Source organism: Chrysemys picta, chromosome 6, assembly GCF_011386835.1.
Source record: "Chrysemys picta bellii isolate R12L10 chromosome 6, ASM1138683v2, whole genome shotgun sequence".
NCBI lineage: Eukaryota > Metazoa > Chordata > Testudines > Emydidae > Chrysemys > Chrysemys picta.
The window spans coordinates 120,631,399-120,659,278 of record NC_088796.1 but is presented as its reverse complement, the minus strand read 5'-3'; the positions used below and the strand labels follow the sequence as shown (position 1 = coordinate 120,659,278).

Below are 27,880 nucleotides of genomic sequence, written 5' to 3'. Positions count from 1 at the left end.
CCCCTTATGAGTGGAGAGGTGTTAACAGGCCACTTGGCCTTGAATGGTCTCTTGATATATGTGTTAACAATTTATGCTAAACAATCTGTTCCACCTTGTATTTAGCTGTGACACTCTGCGCAGGGGCCGGGGCTCCAGGAATATTCAGGGCCGGGTCTCTCTCCCAGCCCTGTCTGTTACGCTCCAGGAGCGTCCCCCACCTGCCGCCCCCCTGGAGTGTCGCTGCCTGATTGAAAGCGGGTGGCTGCGCTGCTCTCCCTCACCTGCGCTGCCAGCTGCTGCTGCCTAAGGCGAGGCTACAGCACAAGACCAGCGTGGGCGGCAGACTGAGGAAGCTGCTGCACCTGCGGCAGAGAGGAGGTGCACACATGATTGGCAGCCCTCCCCGCCCCTCCCTTGGCCACCACTGGAAGGCAATGCTCAGGGGATTTCCAGGCGGAAGACACCTGGACCTCACTCGCCTGAGCAGCTGCTGGGGCTTTGGTGAGTGTCTGACCCCGTGATCCGCCCGCCACCGCTCCTGCCCCACGCTGGGCAATGGGCAGCCCCATCCCCCACCCCCAGTGAGGCTATGGTGAGGGGTAGCAGCAGGGGAGGAGCCCCCCCCTGCACCCACCACAGGGGAGGCAAGGGGGCTTCCTGGACCTGAGAGGGGCCCTAGGCGCACATGCAGTGACAATGGTGCCGGGTGAGCATGCTGCTGGGGGTGGGGGGGAGAGAGGGGTCCCTCCCCTGGAGCTTGCTACTGCCAGTGGAGGGAGGGCTGGGGGGAGTCGTCCTCTCTGGCTTCAGCTGGGGGCAGCTTGCCTGCACACAACTCCTCAGCCCCTCCCCACCCCAGAGCCCATGCCCCCAGCCAGAGCCCTCCCCCCCCTGCACACCAGCCCTGAGACCCCTCCTACACCCCAGCCCAGACCTCACACCCAAACTCCCTCCTGCACCCCACACCCTGCCCCAGGCCAGACCCTGCACCCCAACCCTCTCCCAGAGCCCATTCCCTGCACCCCAACTTCCTGCCCCAGCCAAGACCTCAACGCCTCCCACACCCCAACCCCCTGGCCCAACCAGGAGCCTGCATCCTGCACCCCGCACCCAAATGCCCTCCCAGAGCCTGACCCCTCCCTCCACCGCACCCAAACTTCCTCCCAGACCCTGGGAGTGGGAGGCCACGACTTGGACCCATTCTGGGCACCACCACAAATTATACAAACCTGCCGCCCCTGACTCTGCGCACATTTTCCAGACCTGAAGAAGAGTGCTGTGTAAATTCTAAGGCAGTGGTTTTCAAAGTTTTTCTGGTGACCCAGTTGAAGAAAATTGTTGATGCTCATGACCCAGCGGAGCTGGGGATGAGGGGCTTGGAGTGTGAGAGGGGCTCAGAGCTGGGGCAGAGGTTTGGGGTGTGGGGTTGAGGGCTGCGGGGTGGGGCTGAGAATGAGGGGTTCAGGGTGTGGGAGGGGACTCTGGACAGGGGCAGGGAGTTGGGGTGTGGGAGGGGATCAGGACTCTGGGCTGAGGGTGCAGGCTCTGAGGTGGGGCCAGGGATGAGGTGTTGGGGTGCAGGAAGGGGCTCTGGGTTTGTGGGGGGCTCAGGGCTGGGGCAGAGGGTTGGAGTGCGGGCTTACCTCCAGCGGCTCGTGGCAGTGATGCAGCCGGGGTGCAGAGGCAGGCTTCTCGCCTATCCTGGCACCGTGGACCGCGCTGCGCCCCGGAAGCTGCCAGGCCCTATCCTGCCTTAGCCAGGCAGCATCCCCAACAGGACTTTTAAGGGCCCAGTCGGTGGTGCTGACCAGAGCCGCCATGACCCAGTTCCTTCCATTCTGTGACCCAGTTCTGGGTCGCGACCCATCGTTTGAAAACCACTGCTTTAAGGCCTTGTCTACATTACACTCACTCTCCCCCCCAAACACATATGCTGCTTCTCTCTCTCTCCCATACACTCCCACAACAACCCCCCCCACCCCACCCCCGCAGCGGTTTAATTACAACTGTACGTTGGCATAACTTACATCAATAAAATGCTGTAGTGTAAGACAAGGCCTAAATCTTGTCTCTCTCACCAACAGAAGTTGGTCCAATAAAGATTTTACCTACCCACACAGTCTCTCTAATATCCTCGGACTGACACAGCTACAACAACCCTGCATAAATCAAAGACATTTATTCTGGAGAATACAGTGGTCTCACGGTGCATGACAGAAGAGCAACGGGGTTATGTCATTAAAGGATCAGGTGGAGGAAGGAGCCAGGGAATGATCAGTGTACATGAAATCCTGTCCAGAGTAGGAAAAGGGCAAGTAGGGGGTAATCTGACTGGATTACCAGCCAGAACAGGGAATTGCAGCTGTCTCCAACAGTGAAGGGGTTAACATTTCATCAATCCTACTGCAATGTTAATGGACCATAGCAGAAATCCGCCAGTCTAGCTGCAACAGGAGCTCAGTCCTTGGCTTTGTTGACATTTGTCCTAGTTATTTTTCCTCTCATTCTTTCACACCTCTTCTTTCCCTCTCGTTTTTGGTCTCTCTCTCTCTGTTTGTTGTTTGTGTGGTCACATGTTTGGTTTTAGGTGCCTTGTTTAACCCCACCCTCCTGGCCTGAGAGAGAGGAGGAGGGGAACTGCAGGCGAGAAGTGAGCAACAAGATAACATGGATAGCAGAGGCAAGAAGCATGGAGGGTGGAATATTGTGCTGCTAGGGAACATTGGAAAGGAAAGGGGAGACACCCAGGATTTACATAAAGCCAGCGGCTCTGGTTTTCAGGATTACTAGCTCTTTCCTTCTCTACATGCTGGGCAAGAATCCAGATGGGAAAACGGGTAATTCCTCCTTCCTGTATTTTCCAGCCCAGCTTCTGTGCAGTTTTTCCGTTATGGCTTTTGCTGCTATGGTGAGTTTGATTTTTGTTATTTTTATACTGGGGTGCCAGGAGGCTTAATGATCTCAAAGGACCATTGATTTCTCAGCTGAAAGGCACTATCTAGTCCGAAAACATTATATTTTGCTCCTGCCAACTGTACAGTTCCTGTGGGGGAGACATTAGTGGAGGGTTGGGGGGGGAAGGGGGAGGCAGAAACTTAATGGTTGCAAAGAGCTGTTTTCCTTGAATTAAGATATATAGAGGGACTGTCGTTCTGGGAATGAACTGCAGTGCGTTCTGATCACTGGGGCAGGGGAAAAGGAGCTTGGAAGCCCCTGCAGGGACAAGATGGATGTTTTGTGCTTGCTAGAAGGTTGGTGGCCAGGAGTGGTGTAAAGCAGGGGAAATGGATAGTGGTCAGGGCATGGAAGAACAAGCCTTCTGGAGGAAAATTTAATGAAGATCTGGTGTAAGGAAGCAAGTGACAGCTTCCCAAAATGATTCCTTATGTCAGTCTGAGTGAACGTAGCCCGAATTTCCTAGGACAACATCCCTGCAAGGAGCTTTCTGCCTGTTGGCATCTAAATAACATCTGTGGCTCCTGGCTCAGTTGCCTTGGGAGAGAAGGGGAAGGGGTGAGGGTGAGAATCAGCTCAGCTGACACTCCCTCCTCTTTGACCATCATCACCAAGGTAACTGCCATTAATCCCAAGCGATCAGTGCTTGAGGGTCACATCGTGCTACCTGGCAACCCTCCAGAAGGAGAAGGAAGCACTGGGAAAAACAAGGGCTGTAATATGAGATGTTTAAAAAATGTTGCATAGGAAGTTTGCAGCCACAGTGATTGTATGGTAAAACATTATGTATATTCCTAATAGTGTGTGTGGGGGGGGAGGGAAGTATTTGTAACCACAACTACTGGTGATGGCTCTCTCTAAAGTCGCTGGGAAGATGGCTTCAGGCACAACTTCTGAACTGCCATAAATGCACAGTTCAACACCTCAACTAGCATTTGCTGGGGGGACAGGGGAACAAGCTGGTCCCCTTTACCATTAGTCAAAGCCTGCTGCTTTGTTGCCTCTCAAATGAGGTGTGTGTAAAATACGTGTGTGCACACAACGTATTTTCCAGCTGCTCTATTTTTCCCATTCACCCTCCCTTACCAGCTGTAGGGATGGGCCTAAATAGATCAGCGCTCTGCCCCAGAGGCAGTAGCATCACATTTGCTGTCACTTCTTGCAGGGTGGTGGGAGTGGTACATAGCTTGTTTCATACTCGGGGAAAGGCTGCTCACAGAGCTCTGAATCCTTCTGAGTTGAGTACAAAGAAAATGAGGTAATGCTGCTTAAGATTTTCAACTGTCCTGGTCAAAATAAGTGACTAATGTTTGCCTCTGAACACTGGCTGGAATCTGGATTCTCTGGTTCACACCTGCTACATTTTTATTGTGCTGCTGATCTGTCCTGGCTGGAAACTTTCAGACTTATCAGCAAGGGCCTTTGATCACAAGGAAGTGTGTGCTGAGGCTGTTTTTAGATAACTGAGAGGCAATAAAGGTGCAGCCACAGGTGAAAGCAAGCTGGTAAGCTTCCCCAGGCTGGCGATTTAAAGGGCCCAGGGCTCCCTGCAGTGGCCAGAGCCTCTGACCCTTTAAATCACAGCTGGAGCCCTGTCGCTGCTACCCCGGGGCGCCAGCAGCGGGGCTCGGGCAGTGATTTAAAGGGCCTGGGACTCCTGCCGCTGCAGGGAGCCCCGGCCCTTTAAATCACCACTGGAGCCCTGCTGCTGCTACCCCATGGCTCAGGCAACGGGGCTCGGGCGGCGATTTAAAGGGCCCGGGGCTCCCCACCGCCGTAGCGGCGGCCAGAGCCCTGGGCCCTTTAAATCGCTCCTGGGCCCTGGGCAGGGCCGGCTCCAGGCACCAGCCTGGCAAGCAGGTGCTTGGGGCGGCCACTCCGGAGAGGGGCGGCACGTCCAGCTATTCGGTGGCAATTCGGCAGACGGTCCGTCACTCCTGCTCGGAGCGAAGGACCTCCCGCCGAATTGCTGCCGCAGATCGCGATTGCGGCTGCTTTTTATTTATTTATTTATTTTTGGCTGTTTGGGGCGGCCAAAACCCTGGAGCCGGCCCTGGCCCCGGGGCTCCCAGCAGCCTCTGCAGCTGGTAGCTCTGGGGGTGATTTAAAGGCCCCGAGGCTCCCAGCCGCAGCCGGAGCCCTGGGGCCTTTAAATCTTGATTTTAAAGGCTCCGCCTCTTCCGGTTGAGGCCACACCCCTGCTCAGGACTCCGGCGTACCAGTAAGTCCTTTATCTTACTTTCACCGCTGGGTGCAGCATTTCCTGAGCGGTGCAGTGATTACTCCATTCTACTGTTTTGCCCCCCAGCGCAACCACTCAAGGCAAGGGAATGGGGAGCTGTACTGCCAGGCATGTGGCTAATGCAGAGGTTTTGCTAGTAATGAGTGTTAAATGCCCGGGGTGCAGGGTGGTAGGAACAGCTCCTCACCTTGTGTGATCCTGGACAAGTCACTTCCCCTCTACACCCTTCTGATTCCCTTCCTACCTTTTGTCTGTCAGGTTTTGTCTATTTAGGCAGGAAGCTCTTCAGGGCAGGGCTTGTATCTTCCTATATTTATGTACAGTGCCTAGTACAAGGGGGCTCCGATCTCAGTCAGGGCCTCTAGTTGCTACATCATACAAATGATGATGACACCAGGGAGAGGAAACCACCTGTAGGTCTGAAATTCCTGTAGTGCAGAGCAAATGATACGAGGGCATCTATATGTGATTTGAGAATAAAATGCGCATCTGTATTTATATTAAAAGAGAGATGAGCCCAAATCAACCCCCATGTTCCAGTCTTGGGGAAGTTCCCAGCCTATTTCTAATGAAAAGTCCTTGTATTCTTTTTATGCAGGACATATCTACATTACAAAATTAAGTCGACTTAAGGTAGGTCGACCTACAGCCACCGCAGTAATTGAATCTGCTCTTCGTGTCCACACTATGCTCCTTCTGTTGGCAGGATGCATCCTCACCAGGTGCATTTACACAGACTGAAGTGGGGCATTATGGGGCACTGAGAGCTGGAGCCCCACCCCTTGGGGACGGAGAGTCAGAACCCCACTGCCTCCAACGTGCTAATCAGCAGAGCTAAGCCAGCATGGAGGAGCTTTTTGGCCAAGAGCAAAGCAGATTAATTTCACCCCTGAAGCAATGGCGGTAACAGGGAAGGAATTATAACCGAGTCATAATTCGGTGGTTGGTCTGCTCCTGGGATGGCATACTTTACTCAGGGCAAATTGTAAGGGTAACCTCTGGCTACCATACCCATTTACTCTCACTTATTTAACAGCTCGACTCTGGTTTCTCCTTCCTTTTTCGCTACTCTCTTTCAGTAAGCCTGTTCAAATAGAGGTAAACAAGGTTTAATTCTTCTCCGTCAGTCTTCACGCACTTGTCTAGGCTAAGAAACAAACCAGCTTGGACAAAGCATGGCTCTTTCTGACTGGTGTGGGAAATGACTGTCCCACTGTTGCAGACTAAGCCAAGCAAGTTCAACACCTGCCATAAGCCAGCCCGGCTAATTGCTAACTCTAGCAGGGGTCAGTCATGCTTTAGGTTTGTCTACATCAGCATGACAACCATTTTCAAGGCTGGTTGAAGTGGATGATGAGGGCCAGAGAGCAGTGACTGCTATCCGCTGTCACATTCACAAGCCACATTTAACTGACCAGTCTCTAGCTAAGATAGAGTGCTATTGCCTCAGAGATATTTTAGTTCTTGTATTTGTAAATAGAGTTTTGCAGTGAAGGCCTAATTTGTTAGAACAGCTCAGTTGTCACTTAGGCATCTAAATTAAATGGCCAGATTTTTCACGAGTGCTCAGCACCCAACAGATCCCATTACTCTCAGTGATGACTAGGAGTCGACAATGTGACGTGGTGGTGAAAAAAGCCAATGCGGTCTTGGGATGCATTAGGCGAGGTATATCTAGTAGGGATAAGGAGGTGCTGCTTCCGTTGTATAAGGCGCTGGTGAGACCTCATTTGGAGTACTGTGTGCAGTTCTGGTCTCCCATGTTTAAAAAAGATGAACTCAAACTGGAATGGGTGCAGAGAAGGGCCACTAGGATGATCAGAGGAATGGAAAACCTGTCGTATGAAAGGAGACTAGAGGAGCTCGGGTTGTTTAGTCTGACAAAACGAAGGCTGAGGGGGGATATGATTGCTCTCTTTAAATATATCAGAGGGATAAATACAAGGGAGGGAGAGGAATTATTCCAGCTTAGTACTAATGTGGACACGAGAACGAATGGATATAAACTGGCCGTGGGGAAGTTCAGGCTTGAAATTAGATGAAGGTTTCTGACCGTCAGAGGGGTGAAATATTGGAACGGCCTTCCGAGGGAAACGGTGGGGGCGAGGGACCTGTCTGGTTTTAAGATTAAGTTAGATAAGTTTATGGAGGGAATGGTTTAATAGTAAAACATATTAGCAAAGGAATACCAAGCAATGGCAGGTAAATAGTATAATAGCTAACAGGGGTCAGGCTGGAGACTCTTGCCTACATGCTCGGGGTCTTACTGATCGCCATATTTGGGGTCGGGAAGGAATTTTCCTCCAGGGTAGATTGGCTGAGGCCCTGGAGGTTTTTCGCCTTCCTCCACAGCATGGGGCAGGGATCGCTAGCAGGAGGGTTCTCTGCCAATTGAAGTCACTAAAACACAGGATTTGGGGACTTCAACAGCAGAGTCAAGGGAAGGGGTAGGGACGGTTTTGTGGCCTGCAGCATGCAGGGGGTCAGACCAGATGATCATAATGGTCCCTTCTGACCTTAAAGTCTATCAGTCTATGAGTCTGAGTGGGAGCAATTGGGTGCTGAGCTCTTCAGAAAATCTGGCCCGAAAATGATCTCTCCCGACTAATCTCCAGCCAATCGGAATTTAGGGTGGGAGTTGCTATACTAGGTCAGACTAGTAGTCCTCATAGTCCAGTATCTTGTCTCTAGCAATGCTTAAGACCCGAGGCTCCAGCAGAACTTGAAACCCCTGTAATATACCTAGCTCAGGGGCGGGCAAACTTTTTGGCCTAGGGCCACATCCGATTTCCAAAATTATATGGAGGGCCAGTTAGGGGAGGCTGGGCCTCCCCAAACAGCCAGGCATGGCCCGGTCCCGCCCCGTATCCAACCCCTCCTGCTTCTCGCCCCCTGACGGCCCCCCCAGGACTCTTGCCCCATCCATCCCCCCTGTCCCCTGATGGGGGGGGGCCCTCCCAGGACTCCTGTCCCATCCAACCCCCCCGCTCCCTGTCCCCTGACAGCCCCCGGACCATCCACCACCCCATCCAACCTTCCCTCTTTCCTGACTGAACCCCCACCCCCCGCCCCCATTCAACACCCCCGTTCCCTGCCCTCTGACCATCCCAACCCCTATCCACCCACTTCCCCTGACCACCACCACCCTGAACTTCCCTGCCCGCTATCTAACGCCCCCTGCTCCCTTACCGCCCTGCCTGGAGCGGCAGCGCTGTGAATCCGTGTGTAGTCGCGCCGCGTACTGTACTCCACCTCTCCGAGGGGAATAGCTTGCAGCGCTGCGAGCGAGCGTGCAGCGCTGCAGGTGCTGATTACACTGGCGCTTTACAGCGCTGCACTCGCTGCGCTCGGGGGGGGGGGGGGAGGGGTGTTTTTTCACACCCCTGAGCGCAGCAAGTGCAGCGCTGTGAATTGCCAGTGTAGCCAAGGCCTAAGTTTGATAGGTGTGAACATAGCCTTCAATTAACATAACAGTAAGGAAAAGCCCTCACCTAAGACAAAAGGAGTACAGTAGAACCTCAGAGTTATGAACACCAGAATTACAAAGTGACCGGTCAACCACACACCTCGTTTGGACAGTAGCAATGACAAAAAACAAAACAAACAACCCACAAAGAACAAAACAAAAAAACCCAAATGCAGTACAGTACTGTGTTAAATGTAAACTGCTAAAAAAAAAAGGGGGAAAAGTTTTAAAAAAAAGATTTGACAAGGTAAGGAAACTTTCTGTGCTTGTTTCATTTAAATTAAGATGGTTTTCTTCTGCATAGTAAAGTTTCAAAGCTGAATTAAGACAATGTTCAGTTGTAAACTTTTGAAAGAACCATAATGTTTTGTTCAGAGTTACAAACAACCTCCATTCCCAAGGTATACGTAACTCTGAGTTTTTAGTGTATGTGAACCCACTCAGGAGCTTTTGCTGAATATTGTTTTGGGGCGGTTTGCATGTGGGCATATGTGTAGGCAGAACAGAAAATAAACTAGGAGAGACCGGCAGAAGGAGCAGCTGAAAGCAGAGTCTGACCCTGGAAGAAGGATGAGGACAGGTTTTTGGGTCAGGAGCACAGGCAGAGAAGATTATTCTTGGTCCTGTTATCAAAAAGTTGTTTCTTACTATTTGATTCCTACTGTGTTCAGAGACACAGGACTCTGTACATTCTGTGTAAATAAACAAAACTGCATCAGAGAAATACCAGTCTGTCACCAATTTCTGCTCCTACCTGGAACATGCCCAGGGCCCCAAACTTTGGCTAGCCGCTTGGGTCAAAAAGAAGTAACAATATGGTTCCCAAAGAGAGCTCATCAGGAAGTGTGGTCACTTTCAGGTGGAACTCTAAAGCAGTGACTTTGGAGTACAGGTTTTGTTATGGTAGGAGGGGAATGGAAGAATAGCTTTTCCAGTGAACAAATTTTAGGGTGGCAGAGTGGGATTACCCAAGGTGCCATTTAATGGTAAAGGACTAGATTGTGGCTGTGTTTTACATGAGCACGTAGTGGGGAAGTAAGGAATCCCTCTGTTGTGGTGACTATACGTGGGCTCCCCACGGAGCAGGTGTGGAGGCGGAGGAACCATGGCTGTCCACCCCTCCACACCAATACAGAGGAGAATACAGTGCACCCTGAAGAGGGGTGTTACATATGTCTTCCTTCCTCCACCCCCAGCACAACCGCCGTCCTGCTAGGCAGGGTGTCTCTGAGCTACCACGGGGGCAGTGTGGAAGCTTTACTCCCCCCTGACTTCAGGCTGTGCCTGAGTGGCACAATGTAGTTCAGAGTAAATGGGGATACGATAAATACGGGAAGGGGATTTGATTTGTACGCAGTGCCACATCTCTGGAAGGATGTTGAGTCATGGGGCTGATGGTCCCTAAAAAAGCGAGGAAGGTCAAGTTATATTTTTCAGCTAAGCGTTCAGACAAGAAATCTATCATAAGCTGAAACTAATATACACACACCTGTAGAGCTTTATGAGAGTAGTATCAGTTGAAAGCATTTACACTGTTACAACAAAAACATACAGCCATTGTACGAGGGGGAGGGTTTAAAAAAATTACAAAATCCAGTCATGCCCTGGATAAATATTTTACTGAAAATGCATTTAAAGTCCACCACAAATATCACTAAAATCTTAAGGGAGATTACATAGAGAACTGTAAAATGAGTATTTCAGTGAGAACATTGATAACACATCTGAAAAATGGGGGTAATGCCAAAATATGAAGTATTCTAATAAGTAGAGAAGAGCCTGAAACGAGAGTCTACATCCAGGTTAATGCCCGAGAGTGGGACCAGAACCAATCTCTAAAAAGTGCGGACTCCAACAACCCTGACCTGTGGGATCTGGCCGTTTAAGCAGTTCCACTCACCATTGTCGCGCCCCCTGGCTTTTTTTTGGAGGGGGGGGGGGGCAGAGAGCGTCCATTTCTAGCATCCCAGTTGACCACTTCTTTGGCTCTGCAATGGCCTGTTTCTGTCTTCATCTTTCATGGCCCAGCCTTCCAGCCATGTCCTCTCTTTGCAGTTCTGTCTCTTTCCAGCTAAAGAATCCACACCAACACCCACACAGAGCTCCTTCTGTCCCTCTCAAGCTGTATTGAGGTTCTCTGCTTTTCACCCCAGCTCCTGGGCACTGCAGAGTTATTTCTTTGCTTCTTTGACTCTGCACTACCTCCTAGGCTTTTTTTCCCCACTTCCTCCCCTTCCTGGGGACTCTGGTAACTTCTACCAGGGACCTCCCTGCTTCTTAGACACTCTCCTGCTCCCTGTGGTTCTCTCTACCTTGCCTTCACCAGGCTCTTCCTAAAGAGCTGGCACTTCTATTGCTCCTCTGTCCTAGATTTCCCCTTTCTGACAAAGTGCTTTCTCTACGTAGTCCTCCCTGACCCTTTCCCAGCTGGGGTCATTACTGGTAATTAAGCCACCAGATCAGGATCTGCTGGGGGGTAACTGCTAAGTAACAGGCAAGGCTGAGGCTGACTTTCCTTAAAGGGCCTGCTAGCCTTTGGCAGGCCATTATAGAGATGATGGGGCCGGTCTAGTTCTCTTGGCCCATTTGACTTGAGTTCCCCTCCCCCCCCCATATCTCTACATACCCAGGAAACCGCCTCTCTGCTCCCATCTGGCTGCGCACCAGTCCCACAAGTTGTGGTAATTCCCCTCCTTCACCTGTTTATGTCTTGGTGACCCTTTTACTTCTGCTATGTGAACAGGAAGTCAGTAGATGGAGCCACAACACAACTTTCCAGGCCAGGAGAAAGACAGGGAATTGCAAGCATCTCTGGGGTGACCTGCAGGTACAGCGATCTGGGGATGGCACCCTGATGACTGGCTGTGTGTGCATAGCAAGGATCCAAGACCGCGAGACCCTATGCAAGGGCACAGGTGTCAGGGTACCTCTGATTCACCACACTGTGTTCCATCCAAGCATCTGTTGAGCTGGCAGCCAGTCCTGCATTCCTCTCCCTCCCAAATAGTTCAAAGATGCCTCTCCTGAAGGGTGTGTAAAGAATAGGTGGCATCCACTTCCTGCTCTTCCCTGCTTCAGACACGCCACCCTCAGATAATGCTCATCTTTGGGGGCAGGGACCTGCTCAGACAGGGATTTCCTAGCACCCAAGTACGTGTTCCTGAAAACTACAGAGCCAGAACAGCTTGCTGCGGGTCCACAGCTCCTCCAGCGCTGGCTTCCAGTTTGTTCGCTGGAGGGAGCCTGATTTCCTCCTTCTACTCTGAGAATGTTAATGCCACCATTGATTGTGCTCCCCACCCACAGATGCGGGTCCTGATCCTGCAGGGCCTTACAGACACAAGCAGCCCTGCTGATATCAATGGGCCCTCACCCATGTACTTGTGCGAGTGAGGCTTTGCAGCATCCGGCCCTTCATGCAAGTGCTCCTTTCACCACTGCGCCTGACAAACTGAGGAGCAGGGGCAGTACATTCACCAAATTAGCCTAAGATCACTTCAGAAGTGGACCTCAAGTCCCTAGTGTCCTTGGGCCTTCAGGTCCACTTGCCCTGAGTCCTGAGGACCCTGGGCCCATATGCAGAGTACAATTCTCTGCTCTAATACTCTTGCAAAGCTCATACATTCAACACAATAGGTTATACATAAAACAAAACCTGGTTATCAGAGAAGGGAAGAACCGCCAATGCAGAAATCAGCCAGAGTCCATGCAGGTCCATGCACTGTCACGAGTTATGGAGTGACACAGCACTGTAATGTCATTGTCTAGCCAGAAGTTCTTTACTATCCTGCAGCGAGAAGGAGCATGGTCTGAAACAAAGCCAGAGAAAACAAACAGAGGTGGGATAAATCCATCATATTTTGTACTTCTACCAATATAAGGCCTTTCATCTAAGGATGTCAAAGTGCTGCTCATGCTGCAGGAAGTAACCATCTTCACAGTAAACACTGCAAATCCAGTGACTATTGCGCTGGCTGGAGTCACAACATGGCCCCAGAATTAGGCCCGTTGTGTGCTCAATAACGACTGACCCATCCCTATAGCGACTGACTGATCCCAGTCAGACTTTCTGGCAGACAGCATCCCCACCTCTAACCCCACTCTCTTCTGGGGTGGGCAAATGCTACCAAGCCCTGTTTCCTCTCCTCCAAAACTATGCATCAAATTTTAGCTAGCACCTTCTGCTGCTCACAGGGCACTGATGCTTCCTGGGCAAAATCATTCAGTCTCCAAGATTCTGGTGCCCATCCCCAGGAGGAAAGAGGAAGATCAGTGTGTATGGAAACTGGTATCATAGCCTGTCTGTGATGGGGAGTTAGATGACCATGAAACCAGTGCTCCTCTAGCATCTCACAGCAGGGCCGGAGCAAACGAGGATTAACGGGAGGGTGCAAAAGAGCCCCCAGCATCAAGCCTCAAACAGAACATTAGTTACATCACATGGCAAGAGGGTGAGTAACAGAAGTTAGACCTGGGAGGTTAACTGAGATTTAACAATAGGTGAGAGGAGAAGATAGCGAACAGTGCAGCAGCCCCAGCAGGAAGTCCTCCACCGGAGAAGAGAGCTGTGGTACAAGAATTAGGCTAACAGGAAGCAGAAAAAATGCAGAGTCAAAGGCCTTGGCTACACTTGCGAGTTACAGCGCTGTAAAGGCTCCCCCAGCGCTGTAACTCATTCCCCGTCCACACTGGCAAGGCATTTGCAGCGCTGTATCTCCGTGGTTGCAGCGCTGCATGTACTCCACCTCTCCGAGAGGAATAGCAAGTATTGCGCTGCCGCTGCAGCGCTGCGGCGCCGGTGTGGCCGCCCAATGCGCTGTGAATGGCCTCCAGAATTATTCGGCAGTATCCCACAATGCCTGTTCTAGCCACTCTGGTCATCAGTTCAAACTCTACTGCCCTGGCCTCAGGTAACCAACCATGTGACCCACCCTTTACATTCCCCGGGAATTTTAAAAATCCCCTTCCTGTTTGCTCAGCCCGGCGTGGTGTGGAGTGCTATCAGCGAATCTTTCCAGGTGACCGTGCCTCCATGCGCCAAGCGAGCCCCAGCATGGAGCAATGGCGAGTTGCTGGACCTCATCAGTGTTTGGGGGGAGGAAGCTGTCCAGTCCCAGCTGCGCTCCAGCCGTAGGAATTATGATACCTTCGGGAAGGTATCAAAGGACATGATGGAAAGGGGCCATGACCGGGACGCCCTGCAGTGCAGGATTAAAGTGAAGGAGCTGCGGAGTGCCTACCGCAAAGCCTGTAACGCAAATGGACGCTCGGATGCTCCCCCCGCGACCTGCCGATTCTACAGAGAGCTGGATGCGATACTTAGGGTTAACCCCACCTTCACTCCGAGCACCACCATGGACACTTCAGAGCCGGTGGGGGGAGGGGGGGTGGAGGAGGAAGAGGAGGAGGAGGAAAACGGGAGTGATGGTGGTGGGCCAGATGGAGACACCCCGGAATCCCTGGAGCCATGCAGCCAGGAGCTCTTCTCGAGCCAGGAGGAAGGGAGCCAGTCGCAGCGGCCAGTACTTGGTGGAGGACAAACAGAAGAGCAGGTTCCCGGTAAGCGTTTTTTTTTTTCGGGAAGGAATTTTTCAGTGCGGGCTCTTTGGGAGAGGAGGGTTAGACATGCATGCCTAGATGCGGAATAGTGCATTGATGTGGTTTATCACATCGTGATAATCGGCCTCGGTAATCTCCTCGAATGTCTCATCCAGAACGTGTGCAATGCGCTTGCGCAGGTTTATCGGGAGAGCCACCATGGTCCTTGTCCCAGCCAGGCTAACGTGTCCGTGCCACTGTGCCACGAGGGAAGGGGGGACCATTGCTGCACACAGGCAAGCTGCATATGGGCCAGGGCGGAAGCCGCATTGCAGTAGAAGACCCTCCCTTGCTTCCCAGGTCACCCTCAGCAGCGAGATATCGTCCAGGACGAACTCCTGTGGAAAATGTTGGGACAATGTTCAGTGTAGGTGCCCCGTGAAGCTGTTGGCTCTCCCCAAGGCACAGAAACCCAGAGGACAGTGCAGCCCTGAAACAATCAGTCCCCCTTACTCATCATTTTGAGGCTCCCGTAGGATATGTGTGCTCTGTTTCGGACGGGAAAATTATGCTATTGTGTAGACCCTGTGTGTTTTCTACTCCTTAAGTGCGGGGGGAATCATTACTCTGTCTGGTATAAACAATGCTGCCTCTGTTAAATGTTACATTTTGCCTATACAGCTGCATCAACCTTGAGATCTTAGCTGTCCCTCTTATCGCCTGCTCAGAGACTGCAAAGACTCAGGAAGAGACTGCGAAAAAGCAAAGAAGACATGCTGCAAGAAGTGATGCGGCAATCTATTAAAGAGAATGAGAAAGCACAGGACTGGAGGGAGAGAGAAAGCAGGATCCGCCAGGAAAACGCAGCGCACCGGCGACAAAGCACCGCGCACCGGCAGCAAAGCACTGATAGGCTCATAAGCATCCTAGAGCGCCAAGCAGATGCTATCCAGGAGCTGGTAGCCATGCAGAAAGAGGAGCAGTAACGCAAACGCCGCCACCCCCCCCACAGCCCTTGTCTCAAAACTCTTTCCATTGTGCCCCACTGTCACCTGCAACCCACTTTCCCCAACTTCCGTGTTCTTCACGCCACCCGCTGCCTTCACCACCCAGCCCTGAAAACCACGACCCTTACCCTCTCCACTCAACTCCCATCACCGTGCAGTATAGCTGTCCTGAAGTTCAGCACTCACTGCACAGCACACCAGACAGGACATGCGCGAATCTGTGATTGTACTGTTCCCCACTCCACCTCCTTGTTTCTTTTCAATAAATAATTTTTTTTTCTTTTCAATAAATGGATTATTTGGCTTTGAAAACATTCTTTATTATTGCATAAAGTAAAAGACTCCTGAGCCCATAACCAGGCCCTGCAAGTCTGCTTGTCTGCTTAGCAGACACTGATTCCTAAAAATTGGAACTACTGCACTTCACTCCCGTACAGGGCACCAGATATCACTGCTGCTTTTCAGCCTCAAATTGCTCCCTCAAGGCCTCCCTAATCCTTGCAGCCCCGCACTGGGCCCCTGTAATAGTCCTGCTCTCTGGCTGTGCAAATTCAGCCTCCAGGTGTTGAACCTCGGAGGTCCATGCCTGAGTGAAGCTTTCACCCTTCCCTTCACAAATATTATGGAGGGCACAGCACGCGGATATAACCGCGGGGATGCTGTTTTCAGCCAAGTCCAGCTTCCCGTACAGAGAGCGCCAGCGGCCCTTTAAACGGCCAAAGGCACACTCCACAGTCATTCAGGACCAGCTCAGCCTGTAGTTGAACCGTTCCTTGCTGCTGTCAAGGTTCCCTGTGTAGGGTTTCATAAGCCACGGCATTAACTGGTAAGCAGGACTCCAAGGATCACAATGGGCATTTCAACTTCCCCTACCGTGATCTTCCGCTCTGGGAAAAAAGTCCCGGCCTGCATCTTCCTGAACAGCCAAGTGTTCCGAAAGATGCATGCGTCATGCATCTTTCCGGGCCAGCCTGTGTTAATGTCAATGAAATGCCCACGGTGATCCACAAGCGCCTGGAGAACCATAGAGAAATACCCCTTCCGATTAACATACTCGGATCCTAGGTGGGGTGGTGCCAGAATAGGAATGTGCATCCCATCTATCGCCACTCCACAGTTAGGGAACCCCATTTGTGCAAAGCCATCCACTATTTCCTGCACGTTACCCAGAGTCATGGTTCTTCTGAGTAGGATGCGATTAATGACCTTGCAAACTTGCATCAACGCGATTCCAACGGTCGACTTTCCCACTCCAAACTGGTTTGCGACCAACCAGTAGCTGTCTGGAGTTGCCAGCTTCCAGATTGCAATAGCCACCCGCTTCTCCACTGGCAGGGCAGCTCTCAATCTCGTGTCCTTGCGCCGCAGGGTGGGGGCAAGCTCCTCACACAGTCCCATGAAAGTGGCTTTTCTCATCCGAAAGTTCTGCAGCCACTGCTCCTCATCCCAGACTTCCATGATTATGGGATCCCACCACTCGGTGCTTGTTTCCCGAGCCCAAAAGCGGCGTTCCACGGTGCTGAGCATGTCCATGAATGCCACAAGCAATTTCGTGTCGTACGCGTTACGTGGCTCGATAGCATCGTCGGACTCCTTATGCTCACTGTCACTTTGGATCTTAAGGAATAGTTCGACAGCCAAACGTGACGTGCTGGCGAGACTCGTCAGCATACGCCTCAGCAGTTCGGACTCTATTTCCCGCAGACAGATCGCGCTGCACAGAAACCGTTGAAAGATGGCGCCAAAAGTGGACGGAAATAAAGGGATTTCTGGGATGCGAAGCGATGCATCACGGGGCATTGGGACAGGACCCAGAATCCCCCACACCCACGCCCCCTTCCCACAACCCATGGCGCCAGAATGGGAAAAGGTGCTCTGTGGGATAGCTGCCCATAATGCACCGCTCCCAATAGCGCTGCAGTTGCCGCAAATATGGCCACAACAGTGCGCTGGGCAGCTGTCAGTGTGGACAGACTGCAGCGCTTTCCCTACTCAGCTGCACGAAGTCAGGTTTAACTCACAGCGCTGTACATCTGCAAGTGTAGCCAAGGCCAAAGAGAAGAGTATGGGAGAAGGAAAGCCAGTTAAAGGACAGAGAAGGAAAGTATAAAGAAGGGTCAAAAGGGCAATTAGAAAGGAATATTACTGCTACCCACTGAGCAGCTACATGTGCTAATGTAACCCATGTGCCTAATAGGGAGATATCTCCTTAAGAGACCCACTGTGGGAAGGTAGGATTGAATTGTGTCTGGGTCACTGTTGCTAGGCAGATTAAGCACTCCACATCCAGAAGCTTCTGGAATTGAGTGGGGACGGTAGTGTTAGGTCTGCTCCAATAGGTTCCCTGTTGCTGGGGTCAGACTCCGTGAGGGGGAGCAGTCAGGGCAACTGCTTTACAAAAGGCCAACATGTGCCCTGGGTGAGTTGGGAGAAGCTGAGCCAGGAGAAATTTGTTTTCTTTATTTATGTTTATGTATAACTGAAGGGAATGTCTGTGGATTATAAAATAGCCATGTCATGCTGTAAAAATTAGATTGTTTCTTTATCATAAGATTTGATAAAGTTATTTATTTAATTCATTTCTTTACTTCCTTTTGGGAGTTGAATGTGGGGAGGTTGACCCTGTGCAATCCTTGCTGAAAATCCTTAGAGCCTAAACTCTGGGTCTCCAGCTACTTTTCTATGGGAGTTGGAGTTTTTTAGGCACTGGAGAAGGGCAATGAAGTGAACTATAGCCCACCCAAAGGTTGCACTAACTTTGTGTAAACTAGGTGCATTGAGACTGTTAAGAGTGGGCTAGTGGCAGCCCAGAAGAGTGGGGCAGAGTAGATGGACAAATACTAACTTTTAGGAAGTTAGAGGGGGTTGATTGGTTCATCTTTTAATTCAAATGTTTAATGCAAACTCTTAATTCTAAATCTGAGTTAACTGTTCAATCAGAAGATACATCCAGTTGCTCCTGAGTCTTTGTCTATACTAGCACTTTGTCACTAAAACTTTTTCTCCCTGATTGACATAAGTTTTGCCACCAAAAGTGCCGGTGTGCACAGCACTGTATTGGCGGGAGATGTTCCCCTGCTGACATAGCCGCCGCCATTCATTGGGGTGGTTTAATTATGCCAATGGAAGAGCTCTCTCCCGCCGGTGTAGAGCGGCTCCACGGGACACCGTACAGTGGCGCAGCTGCAGCGGTACAGCTGTGCCGCTATAAGGGCTGTAATGTAGACACAGCTTGAGAGACTTGATCTGCCTCTTTAAAGTAGTCCAGAAAGAGGGAGCAACCTGGGAGTAGGGGATTGGAATTGCTTTATTTAATAGAAGGAGGGGGAGATTCATGGTTATGTGCCTGAGCCTGGTTCAGACATTCATTTACTGCCATCAGACTCCACAATGCATTAAGCCGCACAGCACCCCAGAGAAGCAAAGAATACTTGTGAAATCATGAGCTACAGAAGAGAAGTACATGTTTCTATCTGGACTGGAAGTATGATCTTCTAGTTATGGCACTGGGCTGGGACTCTGGAGATTTGGGTTTAGATCTTGGCTCTGCCACACGCTCACTGGGTGACCTTGACCAAGTCATGTAATTTCTCCATGCCTCAGTTCCTCATCTAGACAATAGGGTTAATAATACATTCTTCCACTGAGTCTGAGTTGTCTACTTAGATTGCAAGCTCTTTGAGGCAGACACAGGTATATGTACAGCACCCAATACAGTAGGGTCCCAATCTAAGTTGGGGCCTCTACGTGCTTCTATAATAATAATGTTACTAACAAGATCAGAGTCCCCAGCAATCTCATGGGACTCTCTGGCCATTGTGTGTGATGTAATAGCCCCAGTGAGCTCAGCGACTTAGGAAGGATCCCTGGACTCCTTCATAAGTCACCCTATTATTTCTTATGCTGTCCCAGTATGGGACCCATTGAGCATGATGGCCAGGGACCTTTTCCCACTGCTGCTTCAGTGGCATGGCATTCATTTCCCCATGAGCTCATCACAGATTTTTGCTCTCACCAGATTGTTAGGTCTGGAAGTTCTTCCTTTGATACTGGTGGATTTGTGCATGTTTTTAAATGTTTCCTTCTTTCCCTGTAGGTCGGCTGCATTGGTTGGGCCTCACTTATGTTGCACCACTGATGGCTTGCTACTCCGAGCAGAAGCAGAGGAGTGAATGAATTGGGGCATGAGCACAGGGAGGCCACACCCTGTATCCAGCAGCCATGCTCCTCCGAGGACTGCGGCTCTATGGGAAGTGGTGCCGGTTTTCCAGTCCCATTACTCAGCTCCTTACCTTAACTATGGTGACATTTGGCGTGTTGGCTCCCTTGATTTGCCACCGGCTCCTCCACTCCTATTTTTACTTACGCCGCTGGCATCTGAACCCCATGAGCCAGGAGTTCCTGAAGCAGAACGAGGGGGATGGCCAGACTGCCCTCCGTTACTTTGAGGACCTGCGGACTCCTAACTCCTCAGAGATCTCAGGCGACAAGGCCCTCAGACCATGGCTGCTCATCACCATCATCACCGTGCAGAGGCGGAATGAGTTCCACTATGTCCTACAGGTGGCTTCCCGTTTCCACCGCCTCCTCCAGCAGTGTGGCCCTCGCTGCCGGAGCCACCAGGTCTTTCTCTGTAACGTGGAGCAGGACCCGGGCAGCCACCAGGATGCCAGGCTGTTGGGTAACTTCTTTGCAATGGTCAGCCGCTACAAAAACTGGGAAGACCCCGATGCCGCAGTGAACCAGTTTGAGAAGGAGAAGCGAGACTATGCCTTCTGCCTGGAGCAGTCGCTCTTGGCCTACAGTCCAGAGTACGTCCTTCTGGTGGAAGACGATGCTGTTCCCGAAGAGGAGATATTCCCTGTCCTGCAGCACCTGCTGCTGGCACGGTTCTCAAAGCCACACCTCAAAGATGCCCTCTACCTGAAGTTGTACCATCCTGAGCGGCTTCAGCGCTATATCAACCCAGAGCCCATGAGGATCCTGGAGTGGCTCGGCCTGGGCATGTTTCTGGGCCCCCTGCTGAGCTTTCTGTACTCCTGGGTGTCTGGCCGCCCAAGCCTTACCTGGCCCATTGTCCTGTTCTTTGCCTTGTACAGCATGGCACTAGCAGAGCTGGTGGGTCGCCACTACCTGCTGGAGCTGCGCCGGCTGGCCCCTGTGCTCTACAACGTGGTGCCGGTCACCGAGTGCTGCACGCCCGCCATGCTGTTCTCCGCCCCTTCCGCCCGCCGTGTCTTGGGTTACCTTCAAGAGCTGCACTGCCGTCGGGGCTTTGCCAAAGACACTGCTCTCTACTCCCTGTTGCGCACCAAGGGTGAAAGGGCCTACGTGGTAGAGCCCAATCTGGTCAGGCACGTGGGGATGTTTTCCAGCCTCAGGCCAAATGACAGCCCTAAGCTACTGTGACCCACCAAGAAATGCCTTTATGGAAAGACTGGGAGCCAAGGGAGCCTTGTCCTTGGACAGACATATCAGGTGTGACTCCAGATGTCATGCCACTTGCAACTGTGCTCAGAACTACCAGCGCCACCTAGTGGAGGGAAAGGAACTTAAAAAAAAAAGTTTACTTAAACCTGTAGCTACATGATTTATTTTATAATGAAGAAGTGAAAGGAGGGTGGAGGTTTTCAGGGAAGGGGAGGGTTTGCTACTATCCTTAGTCATTTTTGGGGGGAGACCCCAACACACACACACACACACGCCATTTGCACGTGAATGTGTCTCCTACAGCAGTATCCAACAAACCAGTCTCTAGTATCACAGACCTGAGACCAATGCCACTCCTGTGGTCACATGTGTCTTGGTCTCAAGGCACTGGAAATGCTAGCCAAGGTGAGTGCATCAGGCACAAGCTGACCTAGGAGGAAATATGGAGCTGGAGAATAGCCCTTGTTTCCCCAACCTTCTCCATAGCTTACCCCGATGATCTGTTCATCTCCTCAAATAAAAACATGAAGAGATCTTTACAAGAGGCACGATGCATATAATGAGCCCCTTACCCCACATTCTGCATATAGTTCTGGGAACATGTTTCATGCTGCTTCAGCACCTCCAGGTCTTCTCCTTTGTGGGTAACACGCCTCTTCCCCCAAAGCTCTCTTTTCACCTTGGAGCAGAGGATCCATGTGCTTCCCCATTGCTTCAGCTGGGGTCCCCTATGGAGCCAAGAACACTAAAACCAAACAACCTCCCGCTCACTGTATGTGGCTTGGATTCGCTGGCCCATGCACATACTCTCACACACCCACACAGCCTCCCATCAGAACAACCTTTGAGATTGCACATACAGCTACGTCTCATAGGTGAGGAAGAGCAGATTCCCCATTTAGGCTCTGATCCTGTATCACCGGGAGCTCACTCATTAGCTTTATTGAGTGCAAGCCCTTAAAACTGGCCCTAGACAGGTTGCCACCTATCCTGATTTTCCATGGATTCCACCTGCAGCATGGAGAAGCTCCAGTTTGCCTTGGGCAGCCCAATGAATGATCCAGCATGATCATGTTATTTACGGGAAAGGTGAAGGAACAGTTGCAGCAGCATGGTGTCACAGTGCACTTATCTTGCCTCAGCCTGCAGTTAGATATAGCTGACAGCTGCAGAAGACACAGTTCACTACTCCTACCATGAATAGCTGGGCAGGGTCAGATGAGCAAGTTTCAGTAATGTGTCATATTGAAGGGGCCACTTCTAAACAGACACGTTAAATAACTAATCTTTTGATCTGAACTGGAGGGGAGTTTGGATGGTTTCCAAGAGTTGGCTGCTTTCTAGCAGAACTGTTCTGGGTGCATTGAAAACCGAAACCACATGAAAAATAAGATCTCGGGGATTGTTACAAATTCAAAACTGCCTTTGAAAGGTTTGTATCCCATGGCCCTGATCTACAGCCCATTGCAGTCAATGAGAGTCTTTTTATCGATTTTAGGGTGCTTTGGCCCAGGCGCTATATGAGGAGACCTACACCCAGTTTTGAGTGGCATTTGGGTGAAACTGTGTGCAAATCACAAATTTTCCTGGCTTCAGAATGAACCAAGTGAAACAGTTTTGGGGGGGGAAAGAGTTCCACTTTCAGTTTTCTTTCTTTTGTTTGTCAGAGCCTGGAACTCATGGTAAAACTAGGAGTAGTAAGGGTAGATGTGTGTCTGTGTGTGAACCCATGTGGACTGAAACCAAAGAAAATATTTGCACAAGCCCCCTAAGAAGTAAGTTTCACACAAAAACGACGAGGAGTACTTGTGGCACCTTAGAGACTAATACATTTATTTGGGCATAAGCTTTCGTGGGCTATAGTTCATTTTCAGGCTGTGAGGGGTAACTGACTTGTAAAGTGCTCAGCACAAAGGAGATAGGCAGTCAGTCACAGGGTGTCACTAGAGCACAGAACAATGCCAGCTCAAGCACCTGAACTTTGCCTCTTGCTAGATCAGCTGGGATTCTTTTAGAGGATCCCTGTTGTTTGCACAAGGGCGTGCCTTGCCTTGCATGCACAAGGGCATGGACTATAAGAGCTGACAAAACATTACATTTTATTTCGACACAGCAGTCACCAGCATCTATCAGGACAGATGCTGAAACCTGTTCCCAGACTGAGTGCAGCTGGTATCTGGCTTCTCCGTGTCTCCCTCGCAGAGAGCCACACACACAAATATCTTCTCGGTAGTGTTGTTCTTTGTCAGGTTGTAGAATTTGGGGGTCATTGTGAATTTATTCCACTAAGTGCCTGGGCACATAGAGGGAAAGGTGACTATCTATTTATGCTGCCTTGAGTGTTGAATGTTTCAGATGTGGCGTTTGTTTTTTAATCTTTGTACTGTATGGATCCAGAACAACACCCCATTTTTTGGTGCTTGGTTGTTCATGTTAGTGCAAAAAAAAAAGCCCACAGCAAGGCGTTACAAATTGTTTGGCTTAAAAAAGAGAGAGAGAAAGAACCAAGTGATAATGCTCAGTTAATAAATGTTCTGGTGTGGGAAATGATTCATCATTTTGTCAGCATGTTACTTTTCTTCCTTACCACTACGGGCCCGAGCCAATGCCCCCCTGAAGTCCGTAGGAAATTTTCTAATGATTTCAGTGGATGCTGCATCGGACTCTTTATATCTGAAAATTCTTCCATCAGCCTAGCACTGTCTACACTGGGGGTTAGGGTGGCTTAATTACATCCCTCGGAAATGTAGATTTAAATATCCCTGAGCAACATAGCTGGGTTGACCTAACTTCGTAGCCTAAATCACTTTGGGCAGCCCACAAGGCACAGGCATTAAGGGCTTTCCAGAAGCAGGGATGCATAGGTTGCATGTTTGCCCCTGGGAAGGGATGCTAGCTCTGTTTAAACACTCAAGCCCTCTGTCTTCATTCAAGCAAGGATTATTATACCTAGCCAGCTTGCAGCTAGATAAAGGCAGGGAGCCCTCTTAAGATTACGCAGCCAAATGACATTGCTAGGTGCAGAAGTGTACCTCTCCATTTGGATAGTGTCTCTGAAGCAATGCATTGCTCATTTGGTGCCTTCTCCAAAGCCCACAGCGGGAGTCTTTCTAGTCACATCAGGCCCACACACAATGTATATTTCACATAGATTCTCTTTAGGGAAAAAAATTAAAAATGATTAATAATGGTTTTAAAAATGCTTGGAAAGAGACCCTACGTACTTATTTGGCTCTCCTCCCCCATAACATGTGAGTCCCTCACTAATGGATTTTGTCCTCCCAACACCCCTGAGAGAGAGAAATATTGATCCCATTTTACAGATGGGGAACTGAGGTGCAAGACGATTAAGGTGCTGTCTGCACTTGGAGCTGGGGGTGTAATCTCCAGCTGGAGGAGACATACCCCCCCAGCTCTGATTGAGCTAACATGCTAAAAAGAGAGCGTAGCTATAGCAGTGTGAGTGGCATGCTGCCCCAAAGACGTACCCAGCAAAGATGCTAGATATGTACTCGGGGTGGCAAGCCCATCCTGCTGGTTGTGCTGCCGCACCTACGCTGTTTTTAGTATGCTCGCTCGATCAGAGCTAGCGCAGGTATGTCTCCTTGAGCTGGAATTTACACCTCCAACTCCAAGTGTAGAGGTACTCTAAGTGACTTGGCCAAGGTCTCACACGGTCTGTGGCGGAGAAGGGAACAGAACCCTGAACCCCAGCGCAGTGTCTTGCCCCTCAGCCCAAAGACACTTCTCCTTCAGTGTGCAGGGCACGGGTGTATGTTGTTGCTGTGTGAGTATGTCAGGGATGTGTGTGTGTGAGGTTGTGCTCATGAGAAAGAGTTGTGGTTGTGTATAGGGAGGGTATAATTGGGCATATATGAAGAAAGGGGAGTGTGTGATTGTGGGCACATCAGAGAGTGCGTTTTGTGGTTGTCGGTAAAGGGATGAAAGGACTGGGGCGAGGGACAATGCAGAGTATGATTGTGTGTGTGAGCACGGGGGACCTGTGATTGTGTGCAGGGAGGTATGTGTAGAAGGGGAAGTTTGTGAAGGGTGCGTGTGTGTGTAGGTGGCTGTTGAAGAGAGCTGGGGTCCAGGGGAGTCTGTGCATACATGTGGGAGGAGAGAGTCTGTATTAGTGGGTATTGGCAACACTGGGGGCCATTTTGTGTTTGGGCCCAGTGCAGACTCCAAGAGCCTTCCCCCTTGTGCCTTCCATGAAGGGCATGGGGCAACTGCAGTGCCTCTTTGGGTGTAAGTAATCCACACGCAGGAGGGGTAGAGGCCAGGCTGAGGGCCTCTCCCCTTCTGCCCATGCTGGTGGAGCTGGCCAGATGCAGAGAGGAGTGTACTGTGCAGGGATGGTGTAGCAAGCCCATTCCCTCTGTAGATAAGGGGATCTGGGATCCACAGTGCTTGCTGGTGCTCCTGCTGACATGAGGCAGAGGCACCCCACATGTCTAGCGCCCTGACAGGTTTGCCGGGAGGCTGCACTGATTGCTGTGGAGCCAGGACTGTGGAAGATTTCTCATAACGCTGATTAAAGGCCAGTATTTCTGAGATGAGGATTGTGAGGTGGAGTGGGGAAACAGACCACTTTAACAAACAACTTCCCTGATTAGATAGCGACAAACCAGCTGGACTTTGAGACGGTTGAGCAAGACCCTAAGGCACAGAAATCAGCTACATGGCAGCTGTCCCCAACGTGAGAGGAGAGATGAAAGGTAAACAGTCACGCATGAATACTAATCTACATCAGATCACACTTTAACCCCACCATGCACAGAGCACCCTCTCCATGCTCTGTCAGTCCTGCGTTTCCACGTGTACACACATACACGCTCACACACACTTCCACCAATCAGCATATTTCCAGTTCCATTTCAGTCACTTTATGGGCATAACCAGGCGTACAAGTGTTGCCAAGGGTAGGGACAGGTTTTACGGTGCAGACTGGGTTTTAATCTAACCTTCTTGTCCATTTCTGATGTGGTGGCAGATTGTGAAATGGTGTGAGGCAACTTCAGACATCACGTTCCTTTCCCCCAAGGTTAGGGCACAGTTTTCCTTCCTTGCATCATCATCAATCTTTATTTAAATACTTATATTAGGGTAGGATGTAAAGGCCTCAATCAGTATTTGAGGTTGGGAAGGAATTTTCCCCCAGGTCAGATTGAGACAGATCTTGGAGATTTTTCACTCCAGCATGGGGCACATGTCACTTGCTGGTTTGAACTAGAGTAAATGGGGGATTCTCTGTAACTTGCACTCTTTAAATCAAGATTTGAGGATGTCAGTAACTCAGCCAGAGGTTAGAGATCTAGTACAGGAATGGGTGGGTGAGGTTCTGTGGCCTGCAATCATGATGGTTCCTTCTGGACTTAAAGTCTATTTGCCAGAAGCTGGGAATGGGCGATGGATGGATCACTTGATGATTATCTGTTCTGTTCATTCCCTCTGGGGCACCTGGCATTGACCACTGTCGGAAGACAAGACACTGGGCTAGATGGACATTTGGTCTGACCCAGTAAGGCCGGTCTTAAGAGTATTAGGGACATGTTGGGCTAGGCCCTGTAGGAACATATATACGCACACACACACAGACCCTGACCCAAAGAATTTAAAATAATCCTAAATGTTGGTTCTTCTTCAAATGGTTGCAGACGTGTATTCCACTTAGGTGTGTATGTGCCACGCACACCAAAGCTGGAGAACTTTGCCTAGTAGTACCTGTGCACACCTGAGTAGAATAAACATCTCAAAGAACAAAAGTTATGGTGCAAGTAAGTAACCGTCTTTTTATCATCATTGGGCCAGATCCTCAGCTGGCTCTTACCCATCAAGGAGCACACTAGCTTTCTAGAGTTTGCTCCAGCCTCTACACCGTAAGCTCACATTTCCCATTACGGTTGTTTTTTGCATCATGGCTCTGGATTTTAATGTGGCTGAGGCTTACTGCGACATCCTCAGGACCACTCCAGGGCCTTCACCCCCCCCTCCCCCGCTGGAGACATCACACACCCCTGCCCTCCAACCCCCTCTCCCAGCTTGTAGCCCCCTCCTGCACTCTGAACCCCTCAGCCCCAGCCCAGAGCCCCCTCCTGTACCACAAATCCCTCATCCCTGGCCCCACCCCAGAGCCTACATGCCCAGCCAGAGCCCTCACCCCCTCCTGCACCTCAATCCCCTCAGCCAGCCTGGTGAAAATGAGCGAGTGAGTGAGTGTGGGGATAGAAAGTGACAGAGGATGGAGTGAGTGGGGGCGGGGCTTTGGAGGAGGGGCGTGGCAAGGGTGTTGAGTTTTGTGCGGGTAGAAAGTTGGCATCCCTAACTGGAAGGAGAATGGAGTCTCCATATTTATTCACTTTCAGAGTATTTTTAAAATTTTTAAATTCTTCCTCGTGGCTGTTCAGAGATGCTGCTAGGCCTGTAACTACTGTAGTGCTGGATTTCAGCCCAGAGGGAGACATCAAATTCCTCAGAAAAACAAAACCATTTTAAAAAATGCACACTGGGTGATGGTATGTTACACTGTGTTTTCAAAAATACCCAGCAGGAGTTGTTTCCCTTCTGCCCTACTTCTTTTAAGGGCACCTGTCCTATCACATCCCCATCATGCGGGGAACGATACACCCTGAAGCATGGCTGAGTTTTCAAAAGGATCAGGAGAGCCAAGGTTCCAAGCTGGGTTTTCTCTGGGGCATTCAAAGGTGCAAGACAAATTTGGAAGGAGCATGTTGGTACAGTAACTACCCCTGTCCCGCTTACCCCCACCAGATCCCTTTAATAGGGCTTGTCATGATAAATATTGGTTGTTACTATATAGGATCACAGCAGTTAGAGGTGAAGAACAGTTAATTAGATCACAGAGTCCATCTCTCTGGAAGGGATGGAGTCCCCAAGTGAGAGATGTCTCAAATAATGAAACAGATACCACAAGGCAGTTAGGGTTTTCTGGCCATAGATATTCACCGCAATGGATATACATCCATGGTAGTCTGCAAACAGGCTTATCAGGAAGGAAGTAGAGAGTGAAAGGAAGAAATAATGGGCCACATCTTCAGCTAGGGCGAATCACTATCCCTCTAATGACTTTCATGGAGCTATGTTTATTTACACCAGCTGAGGGTTTAGCCCTGTATTCGCTCTAATTGTTTGTGCATTTGCCATGGTCCAAGTCTCACACCATGAGGGGCGGATGGGCTTAGTGTGGGAGGGTGCTGGCCTTGTGAAGGTGCCCTCCTTTGATGAGAAGCCACAATT

The 27,880-nt window shown here is 50.5% G+C and overlaps 2 protein-coding genes and 1 long non-coding RNA gene across 6 annotated transcripts in view; 2 read left to right on the top strand and 1 right to left on the bottom strand.

Annotated features, from left to right (window-relative positions):
* The first annotated feature begins 361 nt into the window (after positions 1-361).
* On the top strand, positions 362-23,170 carry PGAP4 (post-GPI attachment to proteins GalNAc transferase 4). 4 transcript variants are annotated; one of them, XM_065549742.1, is made up of 3 exons: positions 2,600-2,890; positions 5,778-5,812; positions 19,287-23,170. In XM_065549742.1, exon 3 carries the CDS (start codon positions 19,412-19,414, stop codon positions 20,597-20,599), a length of 1,188 nt encoding a protein of 395 aa, XP_065405814.1. In that variant the 5' UTR covers positions 2,600-2,890; positions 5,778-5,812; positions 19,287-19,411; the 3' UTR covers positions 20,600-23,170. The 4 variants fall into 4 exon arrangements, with proteins under 4 accessions (XP_042706338.2, XP_065405814.1, XP_005292201.2 ...); XM_042850404.2 differs by lacking the exons at positions 2,600-2,890; positions 5,778-5,812 and adding an exon at positions 362-483; XM_005292144.5 differs by lacking the exon at positions 5,778-5,812 and having other exon boundaries at positions 2,604-2,890.
* LOC122173730 (uncharacterized) overlaps positions 10,246-27,880 on the bottom strand; it is a 39,657-nt gene continuing 22,022 nt past the window's right edge. The window contains exon 2 of the long non-coding RNA XR_006174458.2: positions 10,246-12,454. This is a non-coding gene — a long non-coding RNA (uncharacterized LOC122173730). The remainder of the gene's footprint in view (positions 12,455-27,880) is intronic.
* Positions 13,631-15,502, top strand: LOC135972290 (zinc finger and SCAN domain-containing protein 20-like). The gene is made up of 2 exons (XM_065549743.1): positions 13,631-14,204; positions 14,865-15,502. Exons 1-2 carry the CDS (start codon positions 13,814-13,816, stop codon positions 14,885-14,887), a joined length of 414 nt encoding a protein of 137 aa, XP_065405815.1. The 5' UTR covers positions 13,631-13,813; the 3' UTR covers positions 14,888-15,502.

Bases quoted from the DNA above. Each gene is read 5' to 3' on its own strand.
- LOC135972290 (XM_065549743.1), top strand. From the start codon at position 13,814: ATGATGGAAAGGGGCCATGACCGGGACGCCCTGCAGTGCAGGATTAAA. The intron at 14,205-14,864 runs GTAAGCGTTTTT...TTGCCTATACAG, and splicing joins AACAGAAGAGCAGGTTCCCG to CTGCATCAACCTTGAGATCT.
- PGAP4 (XM_042850404.2), top strand. From the start codon at position 19,412: ATGCTCCTCCGAGGACTGCGGCTCTATGGGAAGTGGTGCCGGTTTTCC.